The sequence below is a fragment of the Arvicola amphibius genome, chromosome 1, assembly GCF_903992535.2.
Source record: "Arvicola amphibius chromosome 1, mArvAmp1.2, whole genome shotgun sequence".
Taxonomy (NCBI): Eukaryota; Metazoa; Chordata; class Mammalia; order Rodentia; family Cricetidae; genus Arvicola; species Arvicola amphibius.
In genome coordinates, this window is record NC_052047.1 from 54,794,633 (window position 1) to 54,809,716 (window position 15,084).

At 35.7% G+C, this 15,084-nt stretch overlaps 2 protein-coding genes across 5 annotated transcripts in view; one reads left to right on the forward strand and one right to left on the reverse strand.

The window, feature by feature from the left end:
• The window catches only part of Lcorl (ligand dependent nuclear receptor corepressor like), a 147,247-nt gene extending 139,772 nt beyond the window's left edge, over positions 1–7,475 (forward strand). For 2 of the 4 annotated variants that reach the window (XM_038328381.1, XM_038328396.1), the window contains one exon: positions 7,169–7,307. In XM_038328381.1, coding sequence (XP_038184309.1) covers positions 7,169–7,182 — 14 coding nt within the window. In that variant the 3' untranslated portion in view covers positions 7,183–7,307. Of the gene's footprint in view, positions 1–7,168 lie in introns of all 4 variants that reach the window. The other 2 variants (XM_038328370.1, XM_038328353.1) reach the window with 2 other exon arrangements.
• Positions 7,476–8,683: 1,208 nt separating this feature from the next.
• Ncapg (non-SMC condensin I complex subunit G) overlaps positions 8,684–15,084 on the reverse strand; it is a 37,994-nt gene continuing 31,593 nt past the window's right edge. Inside the window, exons 17-21 of the mRNA XM_038314962.1 lie at positions 13,753–13,914; positions 13,378–13,519; positions 12,951–13,025; positions 10,511–10,580; positions 8,684–9,655 (exon numbers count right to left, since the gene is read on the reverse strand). Of these exons, the coding sequence (XP_038170890.1) occupies positions 9,532–9,655; positions 10,511–10,580; positions 12,951–13,025; positions 13,378–13,519; positions 13,753–13,914 (573 nt within the window). The 3' untranslated portion in view covers positions 8,684–9,531. The remainder of the gene's footprint in view (positions 9,656–10,510; positions 10,581–12,950; positions 13,026–13,377; positions 13,520–13,752; positions 13,915–15,084) is intronic.

Below are 15,084 nucleotides of genomic sequence, written 5' to 3' on the forward strand. Positions count from 1 at the left end.
TCGCGTGCTGTATAAGGTGTCCTGTCCCCCACCCCCACCCCCGGGGACCCAGAGAGCCTATAAAACCATCGATGTGCGCTAGTTTTCTCTCTGGTTCCCTGCGCTCCTGGTGTTCGCAGGATCTTTGGTCGTGTAAGTTTTCCCTTTTTCCTCAATTATTAAAAACTAAATCTTTTGTATTGATCTGGTCTGGTTATTTATCAATCGACCACGCCCCTACAAAGGTTAAAACTACACTGACTAAAACCATATGGTGAGGATCCAAATAACAAAGTGAAAATACCCAACAGCACTGACATCTAACACTCCAACACCAAGCATTTATTTACTTTACTCATGAGTCTATACTTAACAAATAGCAATCCAGTGTTGATTTTGGTTTTGCTCCCCCACTGTCTGTTAGCTGGCTTATCTCTGGTCCATGAAGCTTTCACATCCTTCAAGCAGGTTTGCCTATCAGCTGTCAACACCACTGCTAACAAACCACTTGACAGCAATCACACTAGTGACTGGTTATAGTGCTGAAGGGTGAATTTAGAAACAGGTAAAGAAATTAAGTCATCGAACAATTCAGTTTGTCATAAGAGAAACAATATTAAGATGAATCCTGAGAAAGCAGGAACAGTGCAAAAACAGTCATGGCAGAACCTCCAGCTAGTATTACTTTAAACCCCCACACATTGTGTTCTTCATATTTAACCTATTAAGTCTAATTTGTGCTAGCTATATCCTGCTGGGTATGGAGCCATCTACTGGGAACCACAATTGATCTATTAGGAGCCACACCTTTAAAGAAAAACTGACTCACTCTCCCTCACAAGCCATTAACTGCCCATAGGTCCACAGTTTTGTGTAGGGATTCATGAATCCTTTCCCCTCCATGCTAGAATGTTGACAGGCTTATCTTGTGTAGGAAGCCATAGCCGCTGTGAACTGGTGAGTGCTGTAGTCATGTCCAGAAGACACTGTTTGACTCTGATACTCCCCAACCTCTGGCTCTGAAAATCTCCCCCTCCATTTCCATGATGGCTGCTGAGCTTGGGGCAGGGGTTCCCATTTGTGGCTGAACACTCAACAAACATGTTAATCACTGTCCACTGACTCCTCTGATGTGGTATGAAACCTGCTCTAATAGACAGGTACAGATAAAAATTCCGAGGTAGTTTGATACTATATCCATTTATGAGAACAATCATAGTAGGTTTACCATAGCTCTGGTGAACTACCTAACTGTGGGTTCTTGACAGTTTATACAGTACCAATGAACCAGGCCTTAAATCCAATCAGGATTGTAACATGTGCCATTGCTGTATCCATGTGCATATCCTGCCACATCAGTCATCACTGTATTTTATAATAAAGTTCACAGTTGGGTAAAACACTAATAACTACCCCACCCACAGTGCTCATAGGTCCAGAGTACATTCAAGTAACAGCAAGCCAGGAAGGAGGAAGATTCTTGGTTAGTACCAAGTTGATTTTTCTGCATCCTGAAGCCAACATGTGGTGTTTTCAACAATATGGTCTTAAAATCAAGTACTGGTGAACAACCATATATTGCTTCAGGGGAAGAAGAGAGGGTCCTTCAAGACACCTCTCAGCAACAGCTTGAGGGGGGGGGCATCCCCCACCTGGTACTAGGTGTTTTGTTTTTTGGCAGTCCATTGCTTCTAGGAAGAGCATATCTTCTATGTAGGATAACTCTAATTAAATTTATATGAACATGTATATGTGTATATGCTTATAAAATAGGCTTCTATAAGTCTTTTTGAAAGACTCTTAGTATTCAAAACCTACCCTCCCACCCTTCTTACCATCTTTCTCTTGATAACAGCTGTGTTCTAATAGGCCCCTCTCCTTTAAGACCCTTTTCCCCAGGTCTCTTTCTAGTTTCTTCACTCCTACAGGTACTATAAATTAAATACGCAAATCCAAATACTTGACAAAATCCACATGACTATTCTTTCTGGGTCTGTTACTTAGCAGAATAGAAACTAGTACTTTATTCTACATTTCTTGTGAATTTCTATACCACGGTTTACTCTAACACACTTTGATATCATAAACCAGTTATTAAGCACACACTTGTATTCTACTATGACAGGCTTTGTGCCACTTTATTTAAGAAAACTTTAATGTGATCTTTCTTAAACTTGTTGGAATAAATCATAAGATTCTTGGTTTTGCTTGTGTAATGTAATACTTTAAATGGGTATTTAAATGAAATAGGATCTACTTAGCTGTTGTCTGAGGTTTCTGTCCTACCCAGTTCCCACAGTCATTAAGTCCCCCCCAAAAAAATCACACAGAGGTCTACATTAGTTATAAACTGATTGGCCTACTAGTTCAGACTTCTTATTAACACTTATATTAGTCCATTATTCATGTCTATGTTAGCCACATGGCTCAGTACCTTATTTGGTGAGGCAGTCACATCTTGCTTCTTCTGTGGCTGGGTCACGACTATAGAATGGGACTTCTTTCTTCCCAGAATTCTCCTGTTCTCATTGCCCCGCCTATGCTTCCTGCCTGGTTACTGGCCAATCAGAATTTTATTAAAATACAATCGACAGGATACAAACCATTGTCCCACAGCACTTAGCTCATGGTTCTGAAGACTTAAGAACATGATACTAACATGGACTTCAAAAGGGAAGAAGAGAGAAGACAGGACACTGAAACCATGAAAGAATCAGGCATGTTCTTTTATAACAGCTAATCTTGCCTCCTGTAAAACCTTACACAAGATTAAACACTAATGTCTTCAAGAAATCATATCCCATTAGTCCCTACCTTTTAAAAATTCTGACATCTTTTAAAACTGTATACTGGCTGGGGATCAAGCACATATGCTTATAGGAAGTGAACCATAAATAAGTCCTATCAAGGATTACACTCCACAATTATTAAACTTCAAAGTGTGCTCTTACCATGTTTTCCTGCTCTTCCAAATAATCACATCAGATCATAAACAAGTCAAAAGTGAATGTAAAATATTCTGCCTTACTACCCATGCATTAAAATTCCTCAGTGCCATATCATTGGAAATCTGCTTAAGACATGCAGACAGACAGACAAAAAATTCATAATCTTTTGCAATGTGCCAATCCAGTCCTGAGTACCTAGTTTAGATCCTGTGGCTCTGTTGCACTTGATACCCTTAGGCCTAATAGTATTTATTCCCTTTGCACACAAGTTAAACCTTCTTACCTAAAGACACTACAATCACACACAATCTACTGTACTTTACCATCAGTAAAAACATGCATCCTTTAACAGGAGTAACATCAGCTCATTACTTGAGGAGCTATACTATATATAGTAACTGGCCCAGAAATTTTACATACATTCTATGCTTGACATAAATACACTTAATCATTCCACTAAAAGAAAAAAAATGTGGGCTCCTCAAGGAGCTGAAAAGTTTTGTTTTGTAGTAACTACTGAAATTGTACTCAAGCACATCAAAGTCCTTCACTTGAGTAACTGCTTAGTAAAGGTTCTCTTACTAGCTTTGTGCTAAACTTGACTTTATATTTGAATACTCATGAAGACAGTAAGTTACAGACTCAAGCTCAGCCGTATTAAATACTTAATGCACTTATATTTTTAGAGGAAAGTAAACAAGTCATCCAGAATGTAGAATTGTTATCTGGTTTAAGTTTGATGGTGTCAGGCATATTGCAGTCACTGTACAATCCAAAGCCTGTACAAAACTCCAGCTTAGCTGTGCATATAGCGACTTCTAACTCCCTCTGAGCAGACATGGATCCCATGTCCATCTATGCCCTAACTTTACAGAAATGAAGGAATCAAGCCCTTTATTTAGCTGCTACTACAAAGAAGCTTTATGTACTCAACAGGGCTCTCAAGGGGCTATTGCTGCCTAAAGCAAATAAACCTCTGTCTCCCAAGTGACAAATAAGTAGTGTCGCAGAACAACAGATGGCTAGGGAACAGATAATACACGATTCTTGTATAATGGGTTGCATAATGGGCAAATCACTTCTCTAAGATTTAGTAGATGGTGACTACAGAAGAGACTTCATACAGAACCTAGTCAACATGTTCTATAAAAATGTTATTTTCAGACATGTAGATTATACCAAAATTTACAGGTTTTTTTGTATGTTGACTAGCTAATGATAAAGCTTATTGGGAGTCGATGTTACATAACAATGCAGTTGACTGTCTAAATGACACCACAGCTCTACTAATGAGCAAGCCTCATTAATTTTGAGGTTCCATGATCCTCAAAAAAACACATTACAAAAACATATACATACTTTTTAAATTGCCTTGGGATCCGTGAGATCACTAATACTGAAATAACCTGAGATGTCTAGGTAGTCACTTCAGAGTTCTTTTATCCCAGTCAACCATTGCTTCCATTTAGCTCCTGCTTTGACAGAAGAGTCCTCTAGCTTCTTCCTTTGACCAGAATATTAGGTACTACACATGTTAATTGATATATACAGATTTTTTAAAAGTATTTCAAAAGGCTCACTTAAGTTGACAAGGTATCAACTTTTTCATACAAACAAAAATAGACTGAAGGATAAATTTACTTTTGTAAGGTCAAAGAATGACAATTAGCATTTTTAGAACTTTGTAGTAGTATAAGTATATATGAATTAAACATTAGTGCATACATTAACAGTAATTAATAGTAAGTTTATTTCTTGTCTTTTCTGCACATATAATTTTGTACGCCCTTTGTCATTTATGTAGTAATAGCACTCACTTTAAAGGCATCACTGTCAAAAATGGCAACTGAAACAATATTTATAACTATGACTTTTCTTTTTTTAGCTTTATGCTTAATATGTTTAGCTGCCAACCCTTTTTTTGACATATAGCTTACCTTAAGTTCTCGGAAACGTGTCTATCAAATGCCTGCTTTAAAATGACAGTCAGTTCTATCAGTGGCACATCACTTAGATCACTTGCCAAACTGTGATGTCTTAGGTTCAATCCCCACCCAGAATCAAAACCAAACACTCTCTAAAACAAAAGTGTTTTTTCTGCTAGAAAGATGGTTCAGCAGTTAAGGACACATATTACTCTCACAGAGGACCCAAATTTAAGTCCCATTCAGACATTTCTGATAGTCATTTAGACCTTTCTTTCATTTATCAAGCAAAATTTTATTTTAAAGATATTAATATTTGCAAATTGCATCTGTTTTCACTTTTGCTTAATATATTTCTATGACTACCAAGCTAACATAGTTTTTTGTTTTGTCTAGTATAATTATATAAATTGAAACCATGTTTTTAGTAGAAAATGCTTGTGCCTGGAAAAAAAAGAGACTGCCAGTGGTATTAGAACACAGTATAGCAGGTTTGGTGTACTAATAGCTGTAAATTGGACAGAAGAATCAGAAATAGGTTACGGGATCTGAATGCGCTGCTGCCCAGCTCTATCAAGTCACACTGAGAAATCTCAATATTCTCATTACCAATAGGAAGATTCATAGCTGGAAAAGGCTTAAGAGTTGTATTCATTTAAACCAACAGTTTAAAGTAAAGTGGAATAACTTTTCTTCTGGACTCAAGCTTGCATAAATTTAAGGAGCTGGATTATTCTAGGCATTTCATTATTTCTATTTTTATGTTTTTGTTTTTGTTGAGCAACTTGCCATATATTCAGCATTGCTTTATCTCCAGTTAAGTGTGTCAATCTCCTTTAAGATCTAGAAAATGATATCAGACATGAAACAATAGTAGAAAACCAAGAAAAGTTCTGTCGTTCTATCAAGTACTAAAATAGGTTCTGAGATCTGAGATTTGGGTCAGGCTCTGAAACATTGAAAGGTCTGATTAAGCTTAGTGGTAGGCAAGGTTACCTATGATGGCATTCAGGAACAAATGGGACTGTGCCCATTAACATGTGAAATAAGACAGTCTTGCAAGAACCAGAGGGCATGCATTAGAGATTAACCAAAGGAAGACATCTGACCAACCCAACCTAAATTCAAATAAGCCATCAACTTCATTAATATAAGGAAGAAAGGAGGGAAGAAGGCAAGGAGGGAGGGAGAGAGGAAGAGAAATAGGGGGGAGAGGAAGGGAGGAAGGGAGAGAGGAAGAGATGGAGGAGAGAAAGGAAGGAGGGGAGGGAGGGAGAGAGGAAAAGCAAGAGAGGGAAGGAGGGAAGAAATGAGTCCTATGTAATAGGAGCTGCCTCTTCCTGCGTTAAGCTGGCCACCAGATAAGATAGGCTAGACAACTTGGCATTCTTCTACCAAAACATGCCTACTTTTTATATCTACTCCTAATGATTATTCAGTCCACTAGAGAGCTAACAAAGCAAGAGAAAGGGTTGTTTCCAGTTCTACACAAGTTACAGTATGACATCATATTTGTACTTAACTTTCAGAGACTCAGCTTATCACTGTAAATATACAACCTTGGTTAGCTATGAAATTAAAATGAGGGAGCCTAGAACACATCAGGAATTAACAAATATTCATTCTCTTAAATGTAGTGCTGATGCTAAACCTTCTGGTAAGTAAAACACCTTTCTTATATAGACTAATGTAATATAATGATTGACATCTTTTGTACTGAAGTATCTGAGTGAACACCTCGAGGCACACTTACAAATGGCATTGTTGATCACAGTTCACTAAGGCAGCATACAGAACAATGACTGTCAGTGTTGTAGGAAGGCCGCTTGGTCATTCCGGCTGCTCGGCAGCTCAGCCCCGAAATAACCACCCAGAAACTGTATTAATTAAATCACTGCTTAGCCTATTAGCTCTAGCTTCTTATTGGCTAGCTCTTACATCTTAATTTAACCCATCTCCATTAATCTGTGTATCGACACGTGGCTGACTTACCAGGTAAAGTTCCTTCCAGCGTCTGTCTCTGGCGGGGTTACATGGCTTCTCTCTGACCCCGTCCTCTTTCTCTCAGCATTCAGCCTAGGTTTTGTTGCCTAACTAAGTTCTACCTTGCTATAGGCCAAGCCAGTTTCTTTATTCATTAACCAATAAAAGCAACACATAGACAGAAGGACCTCCCATGCCATGTCAGGATGATAAATGTTTTGCTTACTTGCTTTAAGGTGCAAACAATATTCCAAACTTCTCTTCTACAAGGTTGACAAGTGGAAATTTAAACTTAAAATCTTTTGTCTTACTTTTTTCTTTTCTTTATTACAGAGTACTACAAATGAAAGCTGATGAGAAAGTGGATTTGTCTGATGGGAACACAGCAAGCTGCCCACTGAGCCCTGTTAAGATGTGCCTTAATCATCCTGTTGAGTGGAATCTGACAGCAGCATCTCTAGCAAGCTGTACAGTTAATAACCAAAATCTCAAACATGAAGAAAAATAGTCTAAAGTCCTTGCACTATCGTTATTTTATATGTCAATATTCTTTCTCATGAAAAACCAATTGATCCTAAAATATTTCTAGTCCCGTGATGTCTTTATATTAAATCATTAGTGTTAATCATTTTTATTATAATTCTGTTTTTTTTTTTTTTACAAACATTACATAAGACCATTGTGGAATTTTGTAACAAAATTCCACAAAAAAAAAAAAAAAAAAAAAAAAAAAAAAAACAGATTTTGATGTTTCTCTTTTTATTGGTAATTGCCCATTTCTATTTCTGTGCAGTTTTGACATATAAAGATTCTGTAATTTAGAAAGCTAGTATTGTAAAGGTGTGTGATAATGACCTAACCCATGAACAGTTGTGTAACAGGTGGATACTAACTACCTCGAAGCAAACTGGGAAAGGCAAAGGTATCACTTGGAAGTATATCTCTTCTAAAGTTATATATGTATAGAAAAAGGTTGATTAACTTATCAAATAGCATGTTTTCATTCATTAAAAAAAAATAGGTTATCAATTCTCTTTCTGTAATTTAAACCTCTCATCTGTGAGCCATAAGAGCAATGGCACAATTGCATGTTTACTCTTCAGCAAATTTGTACCTCATGGTAAACAAGAACACTGGTTTAAGTTAACAATTTTGAATGAAAAAAAAAAAGGTTAACTGTTTTTATACCTGTTGGTTTCACTGTCTTTTAGCAGTTTACTCCAAAGCTTACAGGGATATCCTGTAGAAGCTGGACAATATTCCTTACTAATCTAATGATGCAAAGTACACCTGCAGCCATGGCTATTGTCTAAAATCTGAGTAGTTAAGACTACTACTAATGGCTTAGTGATTAAAAGCTGCTTTTCCTATGTCAGAAAAGCAAGCTTTGGTACAGTGTCTACATGATCATAGCATCTTTCCTTTTGGATATTCTACATATATATAAATGAGATCGTAGTTCATTCCTAATAGGTTTACTTCCTATTCTCCATGAGTTTTTTTAAGGCAGGGATTTAACAGGAGGTATAACAATAAGGGATATGAAGCACAGGAAAAGACACAAAACCAAGAGATGAAGAACAACAGTGTTTTTCATTGGTTTATATCATTAACATATATGCCTTTTCCTTTTACTTAATGAGCATTCTCACTTTGTAACTTTGACTCCTTTTCTGAGTTCTATAAAGCACATATTATGTACATAGAGTAGCCTTTTGGTTCTAAAAACCAGCAATATTACCTTCGCTCCATCTCAGAACATCAGCTGAAATAAATAGCCTCTGAAAAATAAATTTAAAGAAGCACAATTTATAAAATTTCCTATTAGGACATTTTTATCCGAAACAAAGAGAAAAGGTCATTAACAGGAATAATAAAAGGTATTTCATTGGATATGGCAGAAATAAAGGTCTACTTTTATACAATGCAATTTTCAAAACATTTGTTTTATAAGTGACAATTTTAAAAGATAATTGAAATTGATAGCAAAAAACTGCTCATAAATCAGTACATAAAGATGACTTCTTATAACTTTCATTTCCTATTAGTATTGTTTATTATTCCAGGTAGATTATATTTTGATGTGCCCAAAACCAATGTCTTCATGATTAATTTGTGTGGACATCTCCCTAATCCCAGAAACATTCATAAACAAGGGTTCTTATATGGAAAGCTTTAGGAAGAGAAAATTACCCATTGAGGTAAAATTATCAAATAAATACTTAGTATAGGAATCCTACAATTCTCAAAGCCATTGTTTAATGTAAATAAGGAATGCTTTGGGGTTCATTATACCAGTCCTCAATGGTAATAGGCACTTCTTTAAAACTATACGTACATACTTCACCCTTCAAATGCCATTTGTTTGATGTCTGACACTGTCACCTATGTTAGATCTACTCTATCTAAGCTTCTCAAATATAAGCTACTGGGCTTATTACAAATCTTTCCAAATGTCATAGTTTCATAAGGTTCACCTAGGAAACCTATTTAAAAGTAGGTTCCTAGGTCCACTTAACAGTCCAATAAAAACAAGCATGTATTCATGCAGATGGATCACACTGGCAGATGCCAAAGTTATGTGGCAACATTCCATGTTTCCAGAAACACAGCAAGGATTTCTTATTTTTACCACAGTAACTATTAAAGCAAAGAAATAAGCACAACTTCAAAGGAGTCCATCCTCATCAGCTCTCTTAACTTGGATCTTCATTAAGAAACTGTGCAAGACCAAGTTTACTTTTCATTAGTGCTGCTGTTTTGGCTCGTCTTGGTAATCTCATCTTCACTTCTGAAGGTGGTTCTGGAACACCATGATCACTGAAGATATTGAAAATACATTCAATTTAGATATAAGCTTTAAAACTCAGAATATTTATAACTAAAACTTTTAATTTCTGACATTCTAACAGTGTATAATTGACAGTCCAAGTCTATTAACTAAGCTTAAAACTAAAATCCCAAGCAATAACCAAAAAACACTGGCTGGATGGCTGTCCGGCCACATGAATCACAGAAAAGCTAGCTAATTTGGTAAGTTTTAATCCACTGGTAAAGCCTGGTGTCATATAGGAAAAGAAGCAAACACCAAGCTTTTATTGTGACGCTTGTAATTACATAGAGACCACAACAATCTGTCCTAAAGAGAGTTTTGAAATTCAAGAGAAAACTAGTACTATGCTCTCTTAATATAGTTAGTAAATCACTAAAACATGGTTAAATCCTTCCACTAAGACTTAATCTAAGAGAAAAGGCACAGTCCAATAAAATGAGTAAACAAATGCAGAGCTACAAACTTTTCAGGCTCCATTATGGCTTGACACTGACAAAAAACACTATTAATACAAACCACTAATATACTAAAGTTATAAGCAGAATTGTAACTGAAAGATACAGAGTCATATACACAAAGTCAAGTAATGAGAATAAGAATACATGAAAATTGAGAACACATTAAACTACCACTAAGTGTAATGCCAATGAATAAAAATATACCTCTTCATAAGTCTAATGTTCCTGATGGATAATTTTAATTGTTTGCCAAAGTCACAGATATTTATGGCTTTTATTATCTTGTAATATTAATTTCTCTCACAAGAAAATTACAGTTTTCTACTTCTGAGAAAAATTAAAGTGATTGGCATCTTCTGTGTCTTGTAGAAACATACGACATACCTTTCAGAGTCAGTCTCAGGAGCCTGACGCGTCCTGTTAGTTCTAGATGAAGGTGGTACTTTTTTCCGTCCTTAAAGACAGTATAATTAATTAGCAATATTTCGAATAGTTTCATGTTTCTAAATACAGTTTCCAGGCATCTGAATCTTTACTTTCAGCACAACAATCTTCAACACACTTCCGTATTCCTAGAGCCACCTTGATGCTTTCACTACACCCGGGGGGACGGGGGTAGGGGCTAAAATCTGTATAAATTTCTTTGGATGAATACTATAAATACATGACAAAGAGGCAAACTTCAGCTTGCCATATGCGGTAATCAAAAACATTTTAGGCTGGTATGACAGCTCAGTTGGCAAAGTGCTGGCTCTGTTAAAGATGAGGAGTAGAGTTTAAATGCCAGAACCCACACAACAGTCAGGTGTGGGGGCGCAAGCTTATAATCCCAGCACTGGGAAGGCTCCGTACTTGGGAGAGCTCTAGACCAGTGATGAACTCTTGTCTCAGAAACAAGTAGACTGTGACTAAGAAGCAACACCCGCATGCATACTTTTGCACACACGCAAGGTAACACTCATATATGATTTTCTCTTTCAGCAGGGGTACAGTGTATATGAAAAAACTAACAAAAAGGTTACAAAGGCAAATTCAGTCAATGAAGAGCTACAAAATAAAACTTTGTTTTTGTTATATGTATTTATCTTTGAAGCATTATGTTGCCTAGCTAGACTGGCCTAAAACTGATGGGCTCAAGCTATCCCCACACAGTCTCTAAAACAGCTGTTATTATAGTCTGACATTATCATACCTGACTTCAAATTTAAACAGCAAGATACAGTCTGCTTGTAAAATACTTAAACATATACATGGCAAGTTCAAGTTCAAATGTGCTCTTAAATATAATTCAATGTTAAAAAAAAAAACAAAAACAAAAAAAAAAAAAAAGATCTCTATACACCAGGGTTTACCTGTTAGACTATTTTACAAGGTTGAGAAGTAAGGACTAGGGAATGTAGTTCAGAGAGTAGAGTGTTCACCTAGCATGTACAAAGCCCTGGTTTGAGTGACCATGTAAAATGGAGCATGGTGGTATACCACCTATATTCCCAGACTGAATCAGAAGTTCAAGGTCAATAGTGAGTTCGAAGTTAACCTTATATATGAAAACCTATTCTGATAGATAAGAAAGAAAGGAAGGAAGGAAGGAAGGAAGGAAGGAAGGAAGGAAGGAAGGAAGGAAGGAAGGAAGGAAGGAAGGAGAAAATAAAATTTAAGAAAAAGTGGCATACTAAAATACTAAATCTGGCCTACAATGTTCCTCATCTCTAAGAAGTAAAATGTAACATGTACACATTAAGTTTGGAATATTAAAAAAAATATAAAAGGAGTTCTCATACTTTACTCTGTAACTAAAAGTAATCTGATCAAAATCAATTGTTCATTTGACAATTTATTTGAAAACTGTATATGCCCTACTCATTGTTACATATTTCCTCCTCAGTTTATTTATTTGCTTTCACTAATGTATTTATCCCCAGGAAGGCATCCAAGAATATGGAACTAATTTCGAACAATATCCAGTAATTGGTGTTTAAATAATTGTTTGCAATGAAACTATATTATGGCCAGATTCTATTCTAGAAAAGATTAAATATACTTAGAACAGAGCCATAAAACTATTTTCAATAATTAAAATCATGTTTGGCTCATGGGTGGGACTATTAGTGTTCTTGATGGTAGGTCTGCTTGGATGTACTTTCTTATTCTTCTGTAATAAGCATGCATTGCTTTTGTAATAAGGAATTAATAAAACAATTAAAAAGGCCTTGAATTTCAGATGTTTTCCACATGGTCCCCTACCAGCAAGCATGAATTTATCCTAACAAATATTCTACTGTTGGATACCCCTTGTGAAATTGAGTTAGAAAAAAAAAATGAAATTAGATGGGGAAAAGGAAGTAAAAGGGGAAAAAAAGTGCTCATTAACAAAAATTCTAATACTACTAAAACTATAAAGCTATTATTTAACCTTGTATTGTTTGGTTGGCTTTTGTTGTTTGATACAGGGTTCTCTACATAGCCCTGGCTGTCTAAGTACTCACTGTGTAGGACAGTCTGTCCTCAAACTCAGAGATCCACCTGCATCTACCTCCCAAATGCTGGAATTAAAGGCATATGCCACCAGACCTGGCAATTTAACATATTCTTGGTTTACCTACAAAAAGCCCTTAATTGTATAATCTTTTGCATATTTTTTATTTAAAAGCATCTGGAGCACAATGATCTTACAATCCTCAGAAAAATCAAGAATTTCCATCAGCTGAAGAGAGTAAAAGAAAGTTAAGGATACCTAAGACATTTGAAAATTTGTATTCCTAAGAGAGTAAAGTTAGTATTTAAATTGAAAACAGTTGTAAGATGAGGTCAGTCCATATCTTACCTGTGTTAGTCTTTCGTTGTGTGGATTTTGATGTTTGAGCTCCTTTTACATCCCTCAGAGGAGTCATATATGCTTCTATACATGAAATCATACAAAAATACAAACAAAAGACAGTCTTATTTTTTTAAGTGATCCTTTTATCTCACATAAAACGAACAGAAAATAATTTTATTAGTTGCTACCGATGGTTACAATAAATCCCCATTCCAAAAGTGTGAATACTACAAAATGAAGCTCCTGACAAGATGGTTAGTAAGAAATGTACTCAAATACATTGAAAAGTGGAATAAATACACATATAATAGCTTTTCCCAAGAGATTCAAAGAAAAAGATTTTTGTTCATTTCTTAAATTCAATCAAAACAATAAAATTCTCAATAGAGATGAAAAATATAATTCACAGATATTCAATTGAGAATGTAATTACCATCTTCATTCTGAAGAGCTGTAGTCATGTTGGTATCCTGTGCTTGGTCCTGTGCTACAACCTGGTACAGTTCTTTACTCCCTTTTTCTAACTGATTCTTGATTTTCTCCAAAGCTCTCAGACATGTTCTATCTGTTACTTGCTGGGGGGGGGGGGGGTGGGGGATGGGGGTAGATATAAAATAAATAAAAGTTACATGCCAATATCAAGTTGTTTGAAAACATTCTTAAAATTATATAAAATTCATGAAGGAAACAATTATTTCTAATGAACAGGTAAAATACATAATAACAGGCATTACTTAATACACCCATCTAAATTCCATTCTGATAAATATGAACACAAACTACTTGAGAGTAATAAAAACTGCTTTACCTCCAGAATCTCATCCAATAGAAGCAGAAGATCTTTTGTAACACTGCTACTGAATTCTATAGAACTCAAAGCTTTTGTATAAACCCGATTTTCTGGTGTGCATGGACTTGTGAGGATCTCATTACAAATTTTTATAGCCAAGTTGTCATGTACTGTTAAGGCCTAAAAAATTAAAAAGAGAAATCTTTATAAAATGAGAATGCTTTATCATAATACAGTTCTATATATCAAGCAAAATATTTCTAACTATCTTGCAAAATGCTTAAACCTAAATTTGTATCTCCTTGCCTCCAAAAGAAACTCCTTCCTTTATTAGACATAGTGGGTACTATGGTACAAAGAGCAGATCTATCCCCTTTAGGACTGATGTATCAAATAATGATGTATTTGAAATGATCCAGGCTGATCAAAGTGGGCCTTTTCCAAACTCACACCACTGCCCTTAAAGGTCAATGCACACCTAATGACTAGCCAGCCAATGCAGAGGTACCACAGTGGTACTCATTTCAATCCTGAGCAACTCAAAAACAATCTCAGTTCTAGAACTCCTGTATAATCAACTGAAACACCTATTTAAATGAAGTGTATTGTAACTCACACTTAAGATTGTAGACTTTTCTTGGATTTCAGCATCTCTTTTGCCTCCCAAGCTTTCTCCAAATCTTCTCACCACTTCACCTCATATAACCATCAGTGACCATTAAATGAGTCTTCTTGGTTAACAGGTCTTATCCTATTAACCCTTTAATAACTAAGTCCATTTATACACTGACATAGGGCCAACTACAACCTTTGCAATCATATCTTTCCTATCTACTCAAACCACTTTTCAAATTCCAACCAGGCCCAATGCAGCCAGGTCTGATGATACACCCCAGTAATCCTAACTACTTGGGAAGCCAAGCTTTTGAGCACCTTAATAATGCCCTGTCTCAAAATAATAAATAAAAAGAGGGCTGGGGATATAATTCAGCAGTAAAACAGTTGTCTAGCAGCAATAAGACCTTAGTTTAATTCCCAGAAATGCAAATAAAACTGACGATACACTCATCATTCTTATAACAAATCTTCTATTTTCCTAAAGCCCAAAAGCATTTGATGGCTCTTAACATATGTTCCTTAACATAATTTGCTTCATTTCCTTTTTAATATAATCTTCCTAGTACATAATGCTGTGACAAAGTAGTCACTAAATAACAAAAAAAGTAATACACAAACAGAACAAAACTGTCAACTTCCAGTTGGCATCTGAAATCATTAAGACATCAACTTTCTACATATTCAAGCAAATGTCATTAAAGAATTTGAAAATCCAGTTAATATTAATTAAAT